This window comes from Sapajus apella, unplaced genomic scaffold, assembly GCF_009761245.1.
Source record: "Sapajus apella isolate SASKATOON/1434 unplaced genomic scaffold, GSC_monkey_1.0 scaffold167, whole genome shotgun sequence".
In the NCBI taxonomy this organism is placed as follows: domain Eukaryota; kingdom Metazoa; phylum Chordata; class Mammalia; order Primates; family Cebidae; genus Sapajus; species Sapajus apella.
In genome coordinates this window covers 2,149,027-2,163,634 of record NW_022437107.1, presented here as the reverse complement: position 1 = coordinate 2,163,634, position 14,608 = coordinate 2,149,027, and the positions used below count along the sequence as shown (strand labels likewise).

Sequence of the window (14,608 nt, the reverse complement as noted above, 5' to 3'; positions counted from 1 at the left end):
ACCTCAGGGGCTGGCTAAGGCTGTCTGGCAGCAGGTTCCAGCCTGCCCTCTGACCTGCCACTAACTGGCAACTCCCGGCTGCCCAGAGCTGCCTGGATGGTGGGATTAGTTTGCCCTGGGAGCTGTAGAAGGGGGTCTGAGTTACGGAAGAGGGAGGACTAGGACTAGTGAGGAGGTCTTGGGTTTCCTGGGGTCCCTGCCCATTCCTCTGTTCAACAACAAAGGGGCACTTAGAATCCATCAGTCCTGGTCAGACGCTGATGGATGGGAGAAAGTCCAGGAGCCAACCCCATCTCAACTGCAGAAACCCCCCAAAATGGCCTTACCACGATAAGACTTGCCATTAGGTGGTACAAATATGTTGAGCTAGACCAAGATAGGGGCACAAAGCCCCACCAAGTTTCCCATGTGAACCACCAGAGGATGTGAATGACAAGACGAGGGCTCCACTTGCCCTGCCCAGTGCGTGGACCCCCAAGCCTAGGCCCTGCGGAGTCCAGCCGGTGCCCAAGGGCTGTGTTTGGCATCAGACGTGTATTTAGCCTACATGATGTTTCAAGATTTGGGAAATTCCTCATGAAATTCAAGATATCTATCCTCTTTTGAAAAATCAGAAAGGGTCTAGCTACACCAGGCCCATGGTCCCGCACAGCAGGGATGGGTTTGATCTGATAGGTGGCCGACTCCTTTGGTGGGGACCCACTTCCCACACCTGTGCTGCCTGCTGTGAGTATCTGAGCCTGTAAGCCCCCATGTAGCCCCACACCCCACTTTACAAATGAGAGCACTGGGTACCTGGGGCTCCCATGACGCTCTGTAGACCAAGTGAGACCCTGCAGATATGTGGCGGGTCCAGCAGGGAACAGAGAGGGACTGATTCCTCCATCTGCTGAGTGGTGTGCTGGGCAGAGGAAGGACTGCTCTCAGCAGCCATTCACCTGATCAAAGGTCTCAGGGGAAGGGGGAAGGCCCCCAAGGTGATTTCTGCTCCTGGGAACTCTGGAAGGGATGTGCTGACCCTCTGCAAGGGAGATGACCTGCCTGCTGGTAATCTGGTTCCTGACTCAGGGTCAGAGGTAAGTGAGGAGAGTGACCATATAATTAATTGTCCAAACTGGGCCACTGGTGAGAGTGAAGGGGATGGTCTTCATCACTACCCTGAAACAGTAGGTGTCAGGCAGGGCCTCGCAGGATACATGGTGATCCCATGAACAAGAGCGACAGGCTCACCTCGCGGTGTCTCAGCTGGAAGCTCTTGCCCTCGTGGTAGCAGTTGTAGGTTTTCAGCAGGCCTAAGAGCTCCGACCTAGAGAAAAGGAAAGACACACATGTACTCCTGGGGTGTGGTGTGGTTAGCTTCTGGCTTCCCTGTCCTCTGTTTCCTCATTTGTAACAGGAGTATGACAGCACCCGTCTCGCTGGCCAGGCATGACCAGCGGAGACTAGACTGTCATCGCGATGCACCCTGTGGTCTCCCAGATGGTTTTGCACGTGGCCCTGGTGGGAGGCGTAGGGGTGGGGCTGAGGAGGAGGTGAGACTCTCGGGACAGGCCCATGTCTGGTCCAGGATGTCCAGGGTGCCGACATTTTCACTGTCACAGGTAAAGCCCTGGCAGCCTCCCTGCCCTCCACATGCGTTGCTTCCTCACAGTAAATGCCCTGGGCTTGCTTGTGGCATTGTATAGCCTCTTGCTTTTCCCCATGTCATGTCCTACAAGGCCTGCTGTGGCTGCTATGGGCCACCCTGAGGGGTGCCTGCCTCTTCCCCACCCTGACTTTCCGGAGGTGCAGCAGAGGGATGAAGGTGAAAGTCCTGTGAGTAAGGCCCTGAAATCTGCAGTAAGCCACTCTGCCTGAATGCTGTCTCCCTTCCCGAAGGGAAAGCCACAGCCTGGCTGATGTTGGGGGGAGGGGAGGCCAGACAGCTGCCTGAACCCAAGCTGGGCTCTGTGGGGCAGCGGGGCCAACAGACGTGGGATGTGAGCCACACTGGTAATTTCAATCTTTTACATGTTAGGGGGTGATACGGTTTGGATGTGTGTCCCTGCCCAGATCTCATGTGGAATTGTTGGAGGTGGGGCCAGGTGAAGGTGTTTGGATCATGGGAGCAGATCCCTCCTGAGTGGCTGGGGCCATCCCAGTGGTGATGAGTGAGCTCTTGCTCTGAGTTCACATGAGGTCTGGTCATTGAAAAGTGTGTGGCACTGCCCTCCACTCCCTCTCTCTTGCTCCTGCTTTCGCTTGTGTGAAGTGCCTGCTGCCCCTTTGTCTTCCACCATGACCGGAAGCTCCCTGAGGCTCCCCAGAAGCTGAGCAGTTGCCAGCACCACACTTCCTGTACAGCCTCCAGAACCAGAAGCCAACTAAATCTCTTTTCTTTATAAATTACCCAGCTTCAGCTATTTATAGCAACACAAAAATGGCCTATTGATACAGAAGGGAAAATGAAATAGGTGAAATTAGCATTAATAACACATTTTATTGAACTCAATATATCTAAATTACTATTTGTCAACATGCAATCAATGTAAGGTTATAATAAGGCCTTGTACACACTTATTTCATATAAAGTGCCTGCATCTGGAGCCTCTGTTCTATGGCCCATGCCTCCCAGCCATGGTCATGTGCGGTTGGGGATCCCCTATTGGACAGGCTCAAAAAGAAGCACCCCATCGCTGCCCCCCAGTGCACCTCATCAGATCTCTGAACAAGTGTTCAGAACCCCTCTACCTAAAGGCTGCCCAGGACAAGGGAAATGGCAAATGTGAAGACCCTCCACCCCACCTGCACACCAAGGCTTACTTCTGAATAGACTTGCTGTCGCTGATAGGCACGTGAGAACTTGGCAGACAGTCTTCCTTCATCTTCTCTTCCTCTTGTCTGCAGACCTAGAATTTACTTGCTGGGAAGACAAGGAATAATACATAGACAGGTGAACCAGAGGAGCACCGGCCAGTGCAGCACCCAGTGCCCAGCACCTGCAGCCCTGGCACAGACACCGTCGGCCTTGGCATCACACCGCCTGGGCGCAAGGTGACTGCAGCTGAAAGGGTCTGGCCCAGATCCACATGATTACACGTCAGCCAAGCTGCCTTTGCTTGGGCAAGGTCATGGTGAGCCAGTGACACTGGTCCTTTCAACCGCCCACCCCAGAAGACTCTCCATAATCCCCAGGAATCCGGATCCGTCTCCTAAGCATTTAGAACACGTGCTCCCTTCCCTTGGCTGGGACACCCTGACAGATGGCTTCTGCCTCGGTTGCTCCTGGAATCCTCCGGAGCTACCTTGGGCCTGTCTCCTCCCTTCCCACTGAGCCGGGCTCTCCTGGCAGTGGGTCAGTCGGCACTGTGTTCCCTACGTGCTGTAGACGGTTGGCATCTTCTCTGAGTTATCTCATCCAGTTCCTACAACAATATTGTGAGGTCAGTTTCACCCTTTTCCCATTTTACAGATGAGAAGACAGGGACAAGAGCTGAAGCACTTTGCCCAAGATTACCAGGAAGTAAGCAGCAAAGCCGCTGTCCCAGCACAAGCATTTGGACCCCTGATTCTGGTCTCTTAGCTCCTTCTCTATACTGATCTCGGGCAGTGACTTAAACTCCCAAGCTTTCTTTTCCTCATCTGTGCAGCAGGGTAATCTCTAGCCCACAGGGTCACTAGTGGATCCACACAAGCTGTTCACACACACTGTTCCACACACACAGTTTCCTCTTTCCATGCACAGCCTTGACTGTGCTCCTTGAGGAGCCGCTCCTGCTCTCCCCAGGTTTCTTTCACGGAAGGTAAATCCACCAGAGCTTTCTCCACGCTGTTGGCATCTGCACAGCTTCCTCGTCCTCTCTCTCCCCTTGTTAATGTGGCCAAGGACTCTTATCAAGGCTAAGTCCTCCGAATGCTGGGCAGGAAGGTAAAGCTTCACATACACACACACATACACACACTCTCACACTCTCTCTCACATGCACTCATACACACACACGCACACACTCGCACACTCACACATACTCCCAGACATACACACATATATTCACAAACACACTTGCATGTACACAATCACATGCACACACACAGTCTCTGACATGCACACACAAACCTACATATACTCACACTCAACACATACAAACACATTCACATGCACACATGCAAACAACACACACATGCAAACACAATCACATGCACACACACACACACACTCATGCACACACACTCTTACGCACTCACTCCAGTGCTGACCTTTCCTCTATCTTCCATCATCCAAGTTGAAGTTCAGGGCTGGGGGTGTTAGGACACATTGGGAGGGGGCACAGCCTGGGGCCACACTACGTTCTACCCCTGATAGAGCTCCACTCATTCACAATCTCCCAACATCTGTTCACACAAACCCATCATGTCTTCCCGGCCCCAAGTGCAAATGCTACCTGGGACTCAAGCTCAGCTCCACCTGCTGTTGTATTCATTAATGTCCTTAGAGCCTGTCCTTGAAGAATGCCTGTCTCCTCGGGCACTCACTCAGACTGGTCCAGTTCGCTCTCTCCCTCCTTGCTTGACACCCGCAAATGTGACGAGCCTGCCCCCTGTGCTGGCATCAGCCCTGCGTGAACCTGTGATGCCAGAGGCAGGGAAATACAGTTGGCCTAAAGAAGAGAAGGATTAGAGGGAGCGGGTGTCCTGAGGATCTCAGGATCAGCCTATTCATACCTCCCCTCCGCCTTGCGCCATAGTGAGGCACCTCTGTGCCTGGAGAGAGGTCAGGCCCCCAGCAGCAAGGCCGGGAGTCGTGGACTTCTTGCATTTTTCTTGGCCAGGCAACAAGGATTTCAAAATAAAGTTTCAGTTCCTAGGCACCTCCGATTGCCCATGGAAAAAGTGATCTGTCCCCTCTCTGGGTAGTTCCTCATATGCTTGTGAGCTAGAAGGCTACTGCAGCCCAGGGCAAGCCGTGGGACTGAGTTTCTCAGCCCACACTGCTTCTGTGGGTCTTCAGCACAACCAAGTCTTGCTTTCAGCAAGCTCATTACGGGAAGGGCTGCATTTACCCCGAAATAACAGGCGTTGTTTTTTTCTCTTGCCTTCCTCTGTATCCAGCTTCCACCCCAACTTCCTGCTTTAAGCCCCGAACCCACTGAGCAGTTCACGCCCCCCCAAGGGGCCCTCTGTTCTTTCTTCCCGTAGGGCTTTTATAGTGCTGTTCTCTGTTCAGAACCCAGCTTCCAGCTACTCCTGTCCTCTGATGTTAGCTTCTGCTGGAAACCCTTGCCAGAGAAGCCCCACTCCATGTCAGGGCAGCTCCTCTCTGCCCCATCACCTCCTCCCATTTCCCCACCGGGCCCTGCAGAACTCACCTCTTGTTCAGACTTCCCTCCCAAAAGAACAGGAACACGGGGAGAGGGTACTTTACCACTAGTTTCCAGCACCAAGCGTAAGCCTGGCACAGAGCAGGAAATCCACACATGGTTGTTAAATTGCTGAATAAATACAAGAAGCTTCTAGACTCCCCCAAGTCTACTCTTCCAGAGCTGTGCACATACAGCAGGAATAAATAATGTAAAAGTCTCCAAGGGCCACAGAGGTGACTCCACTGAGGGACACTTGTCATGGAGTCCATAGGGAATAGTGGGCACATTCCTTCTCTGATGGGGCAACTCTTCTGGCGTTTCAGAAGAGGCCGGAAATCATTTTTTCAGGGCTATGCTTCACTACTGAAAGGTGGGTGGCTGGCAGAGAGGTATGTACTGTCCCTAGAATGCCCTTTGCAGACAGCCGGGGCTGTGGGCCTCATTCTGATCACTGAGCTGTGAACAGAAGTGCTGTGGGTGCCTTCCAGGCCAGCACCTTTAAGGGCCAGCACACAACCCTCCAGTTCCCCTGTCTCTGCTGTGGTGGCTCAGAAAGCCACGTGTTTCAACTGTGCAGCTACTTGATGGTCAGCCTGGGTTCCTGAGTGACTGTGGACCCGAACTGTCTGCCAACCCACACTGGATATGGACTGAGAAAGAGAAAGAAGCCTCTGCCAGGATAAGCCACTGGTGTATCAGGGATTTGTTACCGCAGCATAACCCAGACCAGCCTAACTCATGGAATACATAATCCATTAAAACAACATATAGGGGCCGGGCGCTGCGGCTCACACCTGTAATCCCAGCACTTTGGGAGGCCGAGGTGGGTGGATCACCTGAGATCAGGAGTTCGAGACTAGACTGGCTAATGCGATGAAACCCCATTTCTACTAAAAACACAAAAATTAGCCAGGTGTGGTGGTGGGCACCTGTAATCCCAGCTATTCTTGAACCCAGGAGGCAGAGGTCACACCACCGCACTGCAGGCTGGGCAACAGAACAAGACTACATCTCAAAAACAAAAACAAAAACAAAACAAAAACAACCCCCATATATTTAATGTAATATTTTATATTTATATTTATAAATAAACCAAATACCTTTGCAAGACAGATACACCTAGTAGTGAGACAAGAATAACACAGGTGGTCACAGGAGAATAGAAAATTCTAGGCAGCCATTTCACACGACCAGCAAAAGGAAACTTAAAATTGGGGTCATAAGAAGCTAAGGGTCATAGGACCCTAAAAAAGTCAGAGTGTGGGCCAAGCTGGCTACACAGACTGAACCCGACATGGCACTGGATTCGACCTAGGTTTCTCCAGGACCTCACTAGATGCCCGTTAATGGGGCAACTCTCTGGGACGCTAAATCACACACCCACGGGCACCATGACAGTTCTGGAACACCCATATTTTGTGTAAAAATGGGTAGCACCACAGTTTCAAGAAAGTTCCACCTTTTTCCAGGAATCTTCTTGGATATGCCACCCCTTGGTTAAAGAAACCCGTCAAGGCAGCAGGTCCCAGCTCCCTTGCACACTCCCACTTCTTGAGTGTGTACTTTCACTGTTTTCCGACTCACATGAGAAGGTATTCAAGGAGTCAAGAGTCTGGACCCTAGCTGGGGTCAAAGTCCCACCAGTGTTTGGGGCCCCCCGAGCCCACTGGTATCTGTAGGGCTCTGGTTTATGACTTCTGATTCACAACACGGCATGATTTACATTTACTTCTGGTCTCCCACAGCATGTGGGGAAGAAGTTGATTTTGCCGTATGTAGTAGGAACACCTAGAAGTGGAATTTCCCATAAGTCAGGCAGTAGTTACTTATTCATAGAAGATGCTTCCTGAAGAGCTCTGGGGTGCTTAGTTGCATGCCTTCTCTTCTCTGGGCCTTCATTTTCCCAGCTGTACAACAAGAATATTGACCTTCAGTGGGTTTGAAATTTTCTTAACTGTGGAAAATGTATGCAAAACAGATTAAAGGGGGTTGCCATGGTTGACAGTGAGGTGGTGGCAAGGGCTCTGGGTAATACTACTTGAAAGGCAGGGTCCTCCCTTGCTGGCCTTCAGGAGTGCTTTTGCCCACACACTTGCTTATTTACAGGATGCAGCCAACATGCTGGGTGTCTCCAGCCACGACTGGATGGCATCAGCTGGGGGCGGCTGCTCAGAGGAGAGAAACCAGGAGGAAAGTAAAGGAGAGTCCTAGACTGCAGATGGCAAAGTGAAGGGATAAAGGGGAGGTGGGCTTGTAGGGTAAACAGCAGGGGCAGAGAATGGGGCACAGCATCCCGGGGGAGGGCAGGGGAGTCAGGGAGCAAGGCTGAAGGAGGTGGTGCAGGGCCCACTGCAGCAAAGGGAGGCTCTTCCAGCTTGCTGGGCTGGGTCCTGAGCCTTACAGGGTGGGTACCTGGGCTCCGCACAGACAGTCTTTCCTTTGAGAGAGGCACTCAATAGCTTCATGGACATAAGCAAGGGAAGGAGATGAGAATATTTTATCCCCAACATAGACTTCTTTGACATATTTTGAAATGGCTGCCACTGGCCCATCCTGAAAGACGTGGCTGGCAGAGTGTCTCCAGTGGGAAACTTTGCATCTGTAGAGAATCTCCATTAACGCAACCAGGCCCCTTCCCTTTTCCAGGCCTTTCCCCACATCCAGGAGAGATTGAGTCCACACCTTCAAAAGTCTCTCTGACGGAGGCTTCATCTACATAACAAGATCACTTCCACTAGCCAAGCCTCTCTTCCTCCCTAGCCTGTTTCAACAGACTCTAAGCCCCCATTCTTTCTGTAACCTCAAAATGGTATATAAGTCTCTGTAACTCACTGGGAAGCTGGGGCATCATTCTCCAGGCTCCTATGCATGCACCTTAAGTAAATGTGTATGCCTTTTCTCCCATTCATCAATCAGCCTCATGTCTGCGATTTTTAGTGAACCTCTAAGGGGCCAAGAGCCTATAAAAGTTACTTGTTCTCTCTGGCTCTCCCACCCCTCCACTGCAAGAAGACAACGCCTGGTCTCCCTGAGCTCTGGGATCACTCAGAATTTCACTGCAGATCTCAGCATTGTGCTTGCGACCCATCCCCTTTACCAGACTTGCATTCATTTTGATGAATTTCATTCATTTTGATGTCACAGGGTGAGTTCCACAGTGAGCTGCACGAGTATCTCAGGGGTGTCTGAAAGACAGCTGTAGCAGGAGCAAGCTGCAAGGGGGAACATGCACACTCAACAGGAGAGGAAAGGGAGCCATCTCTCCATTTGGAGCATTTTCCTGGAAGTCTTTTGCGTTGACTCTCCAAGTGCACGAGGCAGGGCCTTTGAGAATCTCTACTGGAGTATTTTTCAACCTTTTATAAACAGCACAACCTTATCTTGAAACTAGATACTAGGCAGAAGCCCACTACACAAATGGATTAAAGTGAGGCTGCATGGGTGGCAGCAGGAGCCGGGAGAGGATGGGCCGGGGCTGGCCTGCCACCCAGGCTCAGGCTCAAAACCACAGAGTGACAGATGCAGTTGGACAGGCCAAGTCAGCCAGCGGGCCCTCCCTTCCCCCCAGCCCTGCCATTCTGCTGGGAAAGTCCAGCCTTCTTTGTCCTGGCCTTCCCCACTCCCCCAGGCCCCAGGACACAGTCAGGCCTCCACGCCTATTTCCCAGGCTGGAGGACACTGTGTCCCCACTGGAGTGCTCAGCTGTAGCCAGGGCTCTCTGTGCCCCAGAGGAGGGCCCTGGGCAGCTTGCCAGCCACGGCTACCTGTCCCAGTGAACAAGCAGCGAGTTGTTCTCCCTTTCCACTTCAGCAGCTGCTCTGCCACCGTGCAGAGAGAGCTTACAGCCAGCACCACCGCCTGCTGTCGCTACTGAGGGACAAAGGCCTCTGAGGGCTTTAGAGCTGCTAGGCATGGGCTGTCTTTCCTTTTATGGGTTTGTGGGACCAGGCATTTCAGAAGAAGGCGACTGATTCTTCCAGTCACCCCCGGGGCCCAATTCCTACAAGCCAGTGGCAAAAGGAGCAGGGGATGGCGAATGAAGTAAGGCTTTCATGACATGAAATTGAGTCCACTTGAAAGCCTTTTATTTTAAGACTATGTGCTGCCTACTTTTCCATCTGACAATGTCCCTTCTTACAAAAAACATGGCCCACATAGATGGTGTTGTACTCACTAGGCAAAAGGGAAAATGTAAGGGCATCCAAATTAAAATGTTCTAAGCATGTCTGTGATGTCTGAGAGCTTGGTTACCTCTGTTTTAACATTTCCTGAAATTGTGATTTTTATTTTCTTATTTCAACATGATTAAATCAAATAGCTCATAAAGACAGTGACCTGAGAAGCAAAAGAAAGGAGGACAGGGTGTGGGGCACAGCTGGGGACCTGAGCTGCTCCCACTGGAGGAGGACGGCAGGTGCAGGCCACAGGGCAAGCGCAGGCCACGGGGCAGGCGCAGGCCACGGGGCAGGTGCAGGCCACGCTGCCGGTATTCCTGGGGGGACTCAGTTCCCGCTGCAGTCCGTGGCTACCACATTTGAATGCCACAGTGGCAGCAGGGTGCCGAGGACAATGAACCTTTAAAAGGGCCCTCTTAGCACATGTTAGCCAGCAAATGGCAGGAGCCTAGCCGGGGAAGAAGCTGCAGTGTCTGCAGCACCGGGTGCCTCTGAGGGGGTATCCTCAGCCAAGCATTTTTGTGGTGAGAACCAGTTGTCCAGTTGTAGATGGACGGCAACGACTCAGCAGCTGCCTCTCCCACCTCCTCCCACACTGCTGTCCCCGCCTGCTGGCCAGTTCCAATCACCAGACCTCCCCTCTCCACTCCCATCATCACCCCTCTGGCTCGACTCACTCCTGCCTGCCCCGAAGACTCTGCACTGTGCAGGTGGAGGTGATGGAGGCTAGGGAAGTCTAGAAGAGGCGGGCATAGATCTCCCCTCCACCTCCACTCCCGCCTTGCCCTGGGCTGACCCCACAGGCCCGGCTCAACTTTACTCCTCGCTGCAGTCCTGGGCTCTCACTGACAGGTCCCTGAGTCCAGTCCAGCATCCAGGCCTCCCTGACACAGCTCCCCTTTCTCTAAGAGCCTGGCCCTGAGCACCCATGTAGATTGCAGAACAGCCTTCCCAGTGGGCAAGACTTCTGGCTTTTGCCCTTGTTTCAAGGCAAAGCAATTTGGGACGAGAAAACCATTTCCAGTCCTCCTGCTCCCTCTTACACCTTAAATATACATTCCCTGGCCCTGGAACCCTCTGAACCACTCCAACTTCCCCACCAACCAGGCTCACCTCCCATCTATGGAAAAGGGGATCCACAGAAACAAAGATCTCAGCTATGGTTTTCAGGCCGACAGGTGCTCACAGTGGGCACTGGCCAACATCCCGATTGCCTGGGGCTGGGAGTGCAGTGCAGAGGCGCAGACCCCCCGGGTGCCAGCTGCTGCAGGGCTGCTCTGGACGCTCTGACGGCTGCCCTCACCCATGCTATCCACTGCCCCCGGCCTGTGTGCCACATGTCGCAGCTGGGGGCACAAGGGTCCTGTGAGACACAAGGGTCTCAGAATCTTTTGGGTCATAGAGTCTTTGGAGTCTCTTGAAAGCTTAGTGCACTCACCCCAGAAAATGCATGTGTGTGCATGTTGTTGCAGTCCGCATGCATGTGCATACACATACACACGCACACACACACACACACTTTGCATACCATTGCAGGGGGTGAGACAACTCTTGTCTACGTCTCCCAGATCCCCAGATCCCAGGTTTAGAATCTCTGTGGAAACGTCGCAGCAAGAAAGAGGAGCGTCATAGAGGCTTGCATGCGAGTTTTGCTGTGGCATCGATTTGGTCTGTGACCTCTCTCAGGCCTCAGTTTAGCCAGAGCTGTTGTGGCAGCTGGTATAGAGTGTCTTCAGGGATCTTCCCAGCACTAAAGGGCTGGGGTCTTCAGCTGTGGGGCTGAATGACATCCCACCCCTGCTTCCCAAGGCCAGGCAGGGCAAAGGGATGGGGTACCAGGTTTCTTCCTCAGCAGTACATCCTAGGGAAGAGGGTCAGACAGCCAGAAAAGGGGATCCCAGGAATTACAAGTTTCTTTTTAATAAAAAGAAAACTGCAGAAGCTTCAGGAAGTACAGCCACTTCCTATTTGATTTTTATTTACTTTTAAACAGTTTCTCCAAATGTACTCCATGAAAGAATAACCATCTAGTGTTTGCAAGCCTCTGGGTTCAAAGCCCTGCTCTGTGATTCTCTGGCTGTGTGACCTTAAGCAAGTAATGTTCCCTTTCTGAACCCTGGGCTCCTCATCAATTAAATAACTATCATCCTCAATGACTTTTGTGAAGACGAACAAGGAGACCTGTAAGATGGGCCTTATGTGAGCCTCACCCGAATGAAAGGAAGCTCCCATTACTATTCTTATTGACACTGGGAGTCGGGGGATCTGGAGAGACAGGTTCCCAGAGATGGGAATGTGAGGCCTCCCAGCAAGACTGGCCATGAGTGAGGAGAGAGTCTGAGTTGACCCCTGAAACCAGGCCCCAGGCCCCAGGGACCCAGGGCAGAGGGCTTTCTGGCACACCCCCTATTTAGGGTCTCTCCTTTGAGGCTTTGCACTTTTAGAATCTGAACTCTGACACACACCCAAGTTGCATTCATGTTCTTTATTATCTGTCATGGTCCACTTGGTCCTGATCCAGGGGGACCCTGGACCTTGATTCTGTTCTCGACCTCCAGGCCACTCACTGGAGTGTTCATGGTGGAAATACAGCTCCATCTCCTGAGTTTCAGATGAACACTTTAATCTGTGGCATCAACCTTTTTATCGTCAAATCACCAGCACTACACACAGAGAGAATTATGGCTAGAACTAATGACAACAGCCTTCACATACACTGACAAAGTGCTGAAACAGCCCATGACAATTTCCAGCCAGCATTTTTTTAACCGAAGCTTAATGAGTTTCATCTCTCCTCTTCTCTCCCTTCCTCTTTCTCCCCTGACTCTCTCCCTCCGTCTTCTCCTCTAAGCTCCTGTCCTGGCAGCAGTAGCTAAGGAACGCCACAGAACAGAAGGCAGGAGGGTCTACATTTATCTGTTACTTCACCAATTCACTTCTAACTTTTTTTTTTTTTAAATGATTTCTGGCAACAAATCCTGATTGACACCTTAGTACTGTGGGCAGTTAAACTACAGCAAAGCCAGTGAGGGTCTCCTCTGTGAGTGCACAGCATGACTTTGGAGTCTAACCTGCTTGGGTTCAAATTCCAGAATCCCAGCCCTTATTTGCTGTGCAACCTTATTTAATTCCTTGTGAAATGGGGCTCCTGAAGCTCTTCTTGCCGTGTTTTAAGAAAGTGCTGGCCCCGGCCTGGGCACTGATCCTGGTGTGAGAGGAGGCCTCCCTCCCTCGGCCATGCTAGGTTAATGAAAACACGGAGGAATCTTTTGGAAGTGGGAAGTGTAGGACGGGACCAGAGTCAGGAGCCAAGAAGAGCTGGGCAGCAGGCAGGCTTAGCTCCGGAGACTGGAGGTGAAGAGCAAGAGACGCAGAGGCATACCAAGCCCTGGTTTCAAATCCTAGCGCCACTACCAACTCATTCAGTAAAGGTGGTCAATTTTATAACTCTTTAAGCTTCAATTTTCTCATCTGAAAACGGGATAATGAAACTAGGAATCTCACTTGCTGTGAGGCATAAATAAAGCACTCAGCCCAGCGCAAGGCAAGCCCTCTGCAGACAGAGATTGAGAGACAGACCCCTGCTGCTGTTATCTTAGTCTTGGATTTCCATCAGTGAAATCAGAGTTGTGCCAGAGGCCTCTAGGCTCTCTCCTCAACTCTAGGATCAGTGCTTCTAGGAAACTGGCTAAGGGCAAGGTGAACAAAAAAGGTGTAGCCAGTGGCGGTGCTCGCCTGCCGTGCTCAGGTGTAGCCCTTAAAGTGCTTAGCAGAGGTGCTAGGCGCAGTGCCCACTCTCAGCAATGGGCCAGAGGCCCGCAATGCGCCAGGCTGGCAGGGGGAGGGACCCTACGTGCTGCGGCCGAAGGGTACAAGTGCCCAGGCTCCAGCGTCCCTGCCTGGTGGCAGTCCCAGGTCGGAGCGGGTGCTCCATGGACGCCCATGCACTCTCCTGCTCGTGCATCACTCACCGTCCAGTCATCGCGCAGTCCAGAAGCCACTGCATGTGTCGTGCCCTCGCTTGCTCCAGAGCTGCGCCCGCAGCGCCTGCTGCCCCCGAGTTTCAGTGACTCGGGGGCCAGGCCCACCCTCGCCCCGCCCCTCGCCCCGCCTCTCGCCCCGCCAGGCCCCCGGCCCCGCCCCTCCCGCCCCCCCCCCCAGCCACGCCCCTCACTCCGCACTGGCCAATGGCACCGCCCCGTCCGCCCCGCCCCGCCCCGGGAACACGGGTATGGTCGCGGAGCCGGGCGGTGCCCTAGGGGCGGCGGGGAAGGTTTGGGGTGAGCGGTGTGTCAGGTGTTCCCAGGCCACTGCTCAGGGCGCCGCGCGTCTCCTAAGTTCTCGAGGGAGCCCCGGGACGCGCGTAGAAAGCAGCCCGACTCAGCCCCGAGGGGTTCGGAATGAGGATGGCGGCCAGGGACTTTGGGGGTAACGCGGACTCCTGGGCTGCCAACAAAGGCCGCTGCGCAGGCGCTGCATTCACTGCAGTTGCTTGCATGCATGCCTGGTGGGGCGTGGGGTCTGGGGAGGCTTATCCGTAAACCCGGAGCTTTTGTTATTTATTGCTTAAGGGGCACCTTTGTACAGTCTGGCTGTTTGCTTGGCATGGCCTTAGAACTCCTTTTCGTTTAAGAAATCCGATCTGGTAAATAAGAAGTTAGTCTTTCCCAGTCACCGCCTCTTGCACGAAGAATCGCCAGCACGGAGGCAGAGAGGACAGAAAACCACAGGCCATTTGGGGAACTGAGTCCAGCTCAGTGTTTCTGGGGTGTGGGGGTGGCATGGCTGGGGCTGGGGTTGGTGGAAAACATTTGCAATTTCTGCTTTATCTCATCATTCCCACCTCTGACCTCTGGACCTGTTCTCTCCTACCCCTAACATAAATAGTTTTGGTTTCATTCAATGTGCATTTCCTATTATTTTTAGGGTCTCATGGCCATTTTGGAATCTGATATGGATCTTTTAGAAAATGCAGGTGGCCACATGCACCAAAATCAGCCTGGAATTTGAGTCTCATAAGTCCCTGAACCCCGACTTAGAGGGGCTGTGCCAATGCTTGTATGGCTGCTGTATGACCTAAATTGCAACCCCCACCTG

At 52.7% G+C, this 14,608-nt stretch overlaps 1 protein-coding gene and 1 long non-coding RNA gene across 4 annotated transcripts in view; one reads left to right on the top strand and one right to left on the bottom strand.

Annotated features, from left to right (window-relative positions):
• The window catches only part of RASSF4 (Ras association domain family member 4), a 35,211-nt gene extending 21,596 nt beyond the window's left edge, over positions 1-13,615 (bottom strand). For 2 of the 3 annotated variants that reach the window (XM_032267245.1, XM_032267247.1), the window contains exons 1-3: positions 13,483-13,615; positions 2,803-2,902; positions 1,231-1,306 (exon numbers count right to left, since the gene is read on the bottom strand). In XM_032267245.1, the coding sequence (XP_032123136.1) occupies positions 1,231-1,306; positions 2,803-2,864 (138 nt within the window). In that variant the 5' untranslated portion in view covers positions 2,865-2,902; positions 13,483-13,615. Of the gene's footprint in view, positions 1-1,230; positions 1,307-2,802; positions 2,903-13,246; positions 13,438-13,482 lie in introns of those variants that run through there. The other variant, XM_032267246.1, reaches the window with a different exon arrangement.
• Positions 13,616-13,741: 126 nt separating this feature from the next.
• LOC116542367 lies at positions 13,742-14,409 on the top strand. Its single transcript, XR_004265193.1, has 2 exons — positions 13,742-14,048; positions 14,145-14,409. It is a non-coding gene; the product is annotated as an uncharacterized LOC116542367 (long non-coding RNA).
• The last annotated feature ends 199 nt before the right edge of the window (positions 14,410-14,608 follow it).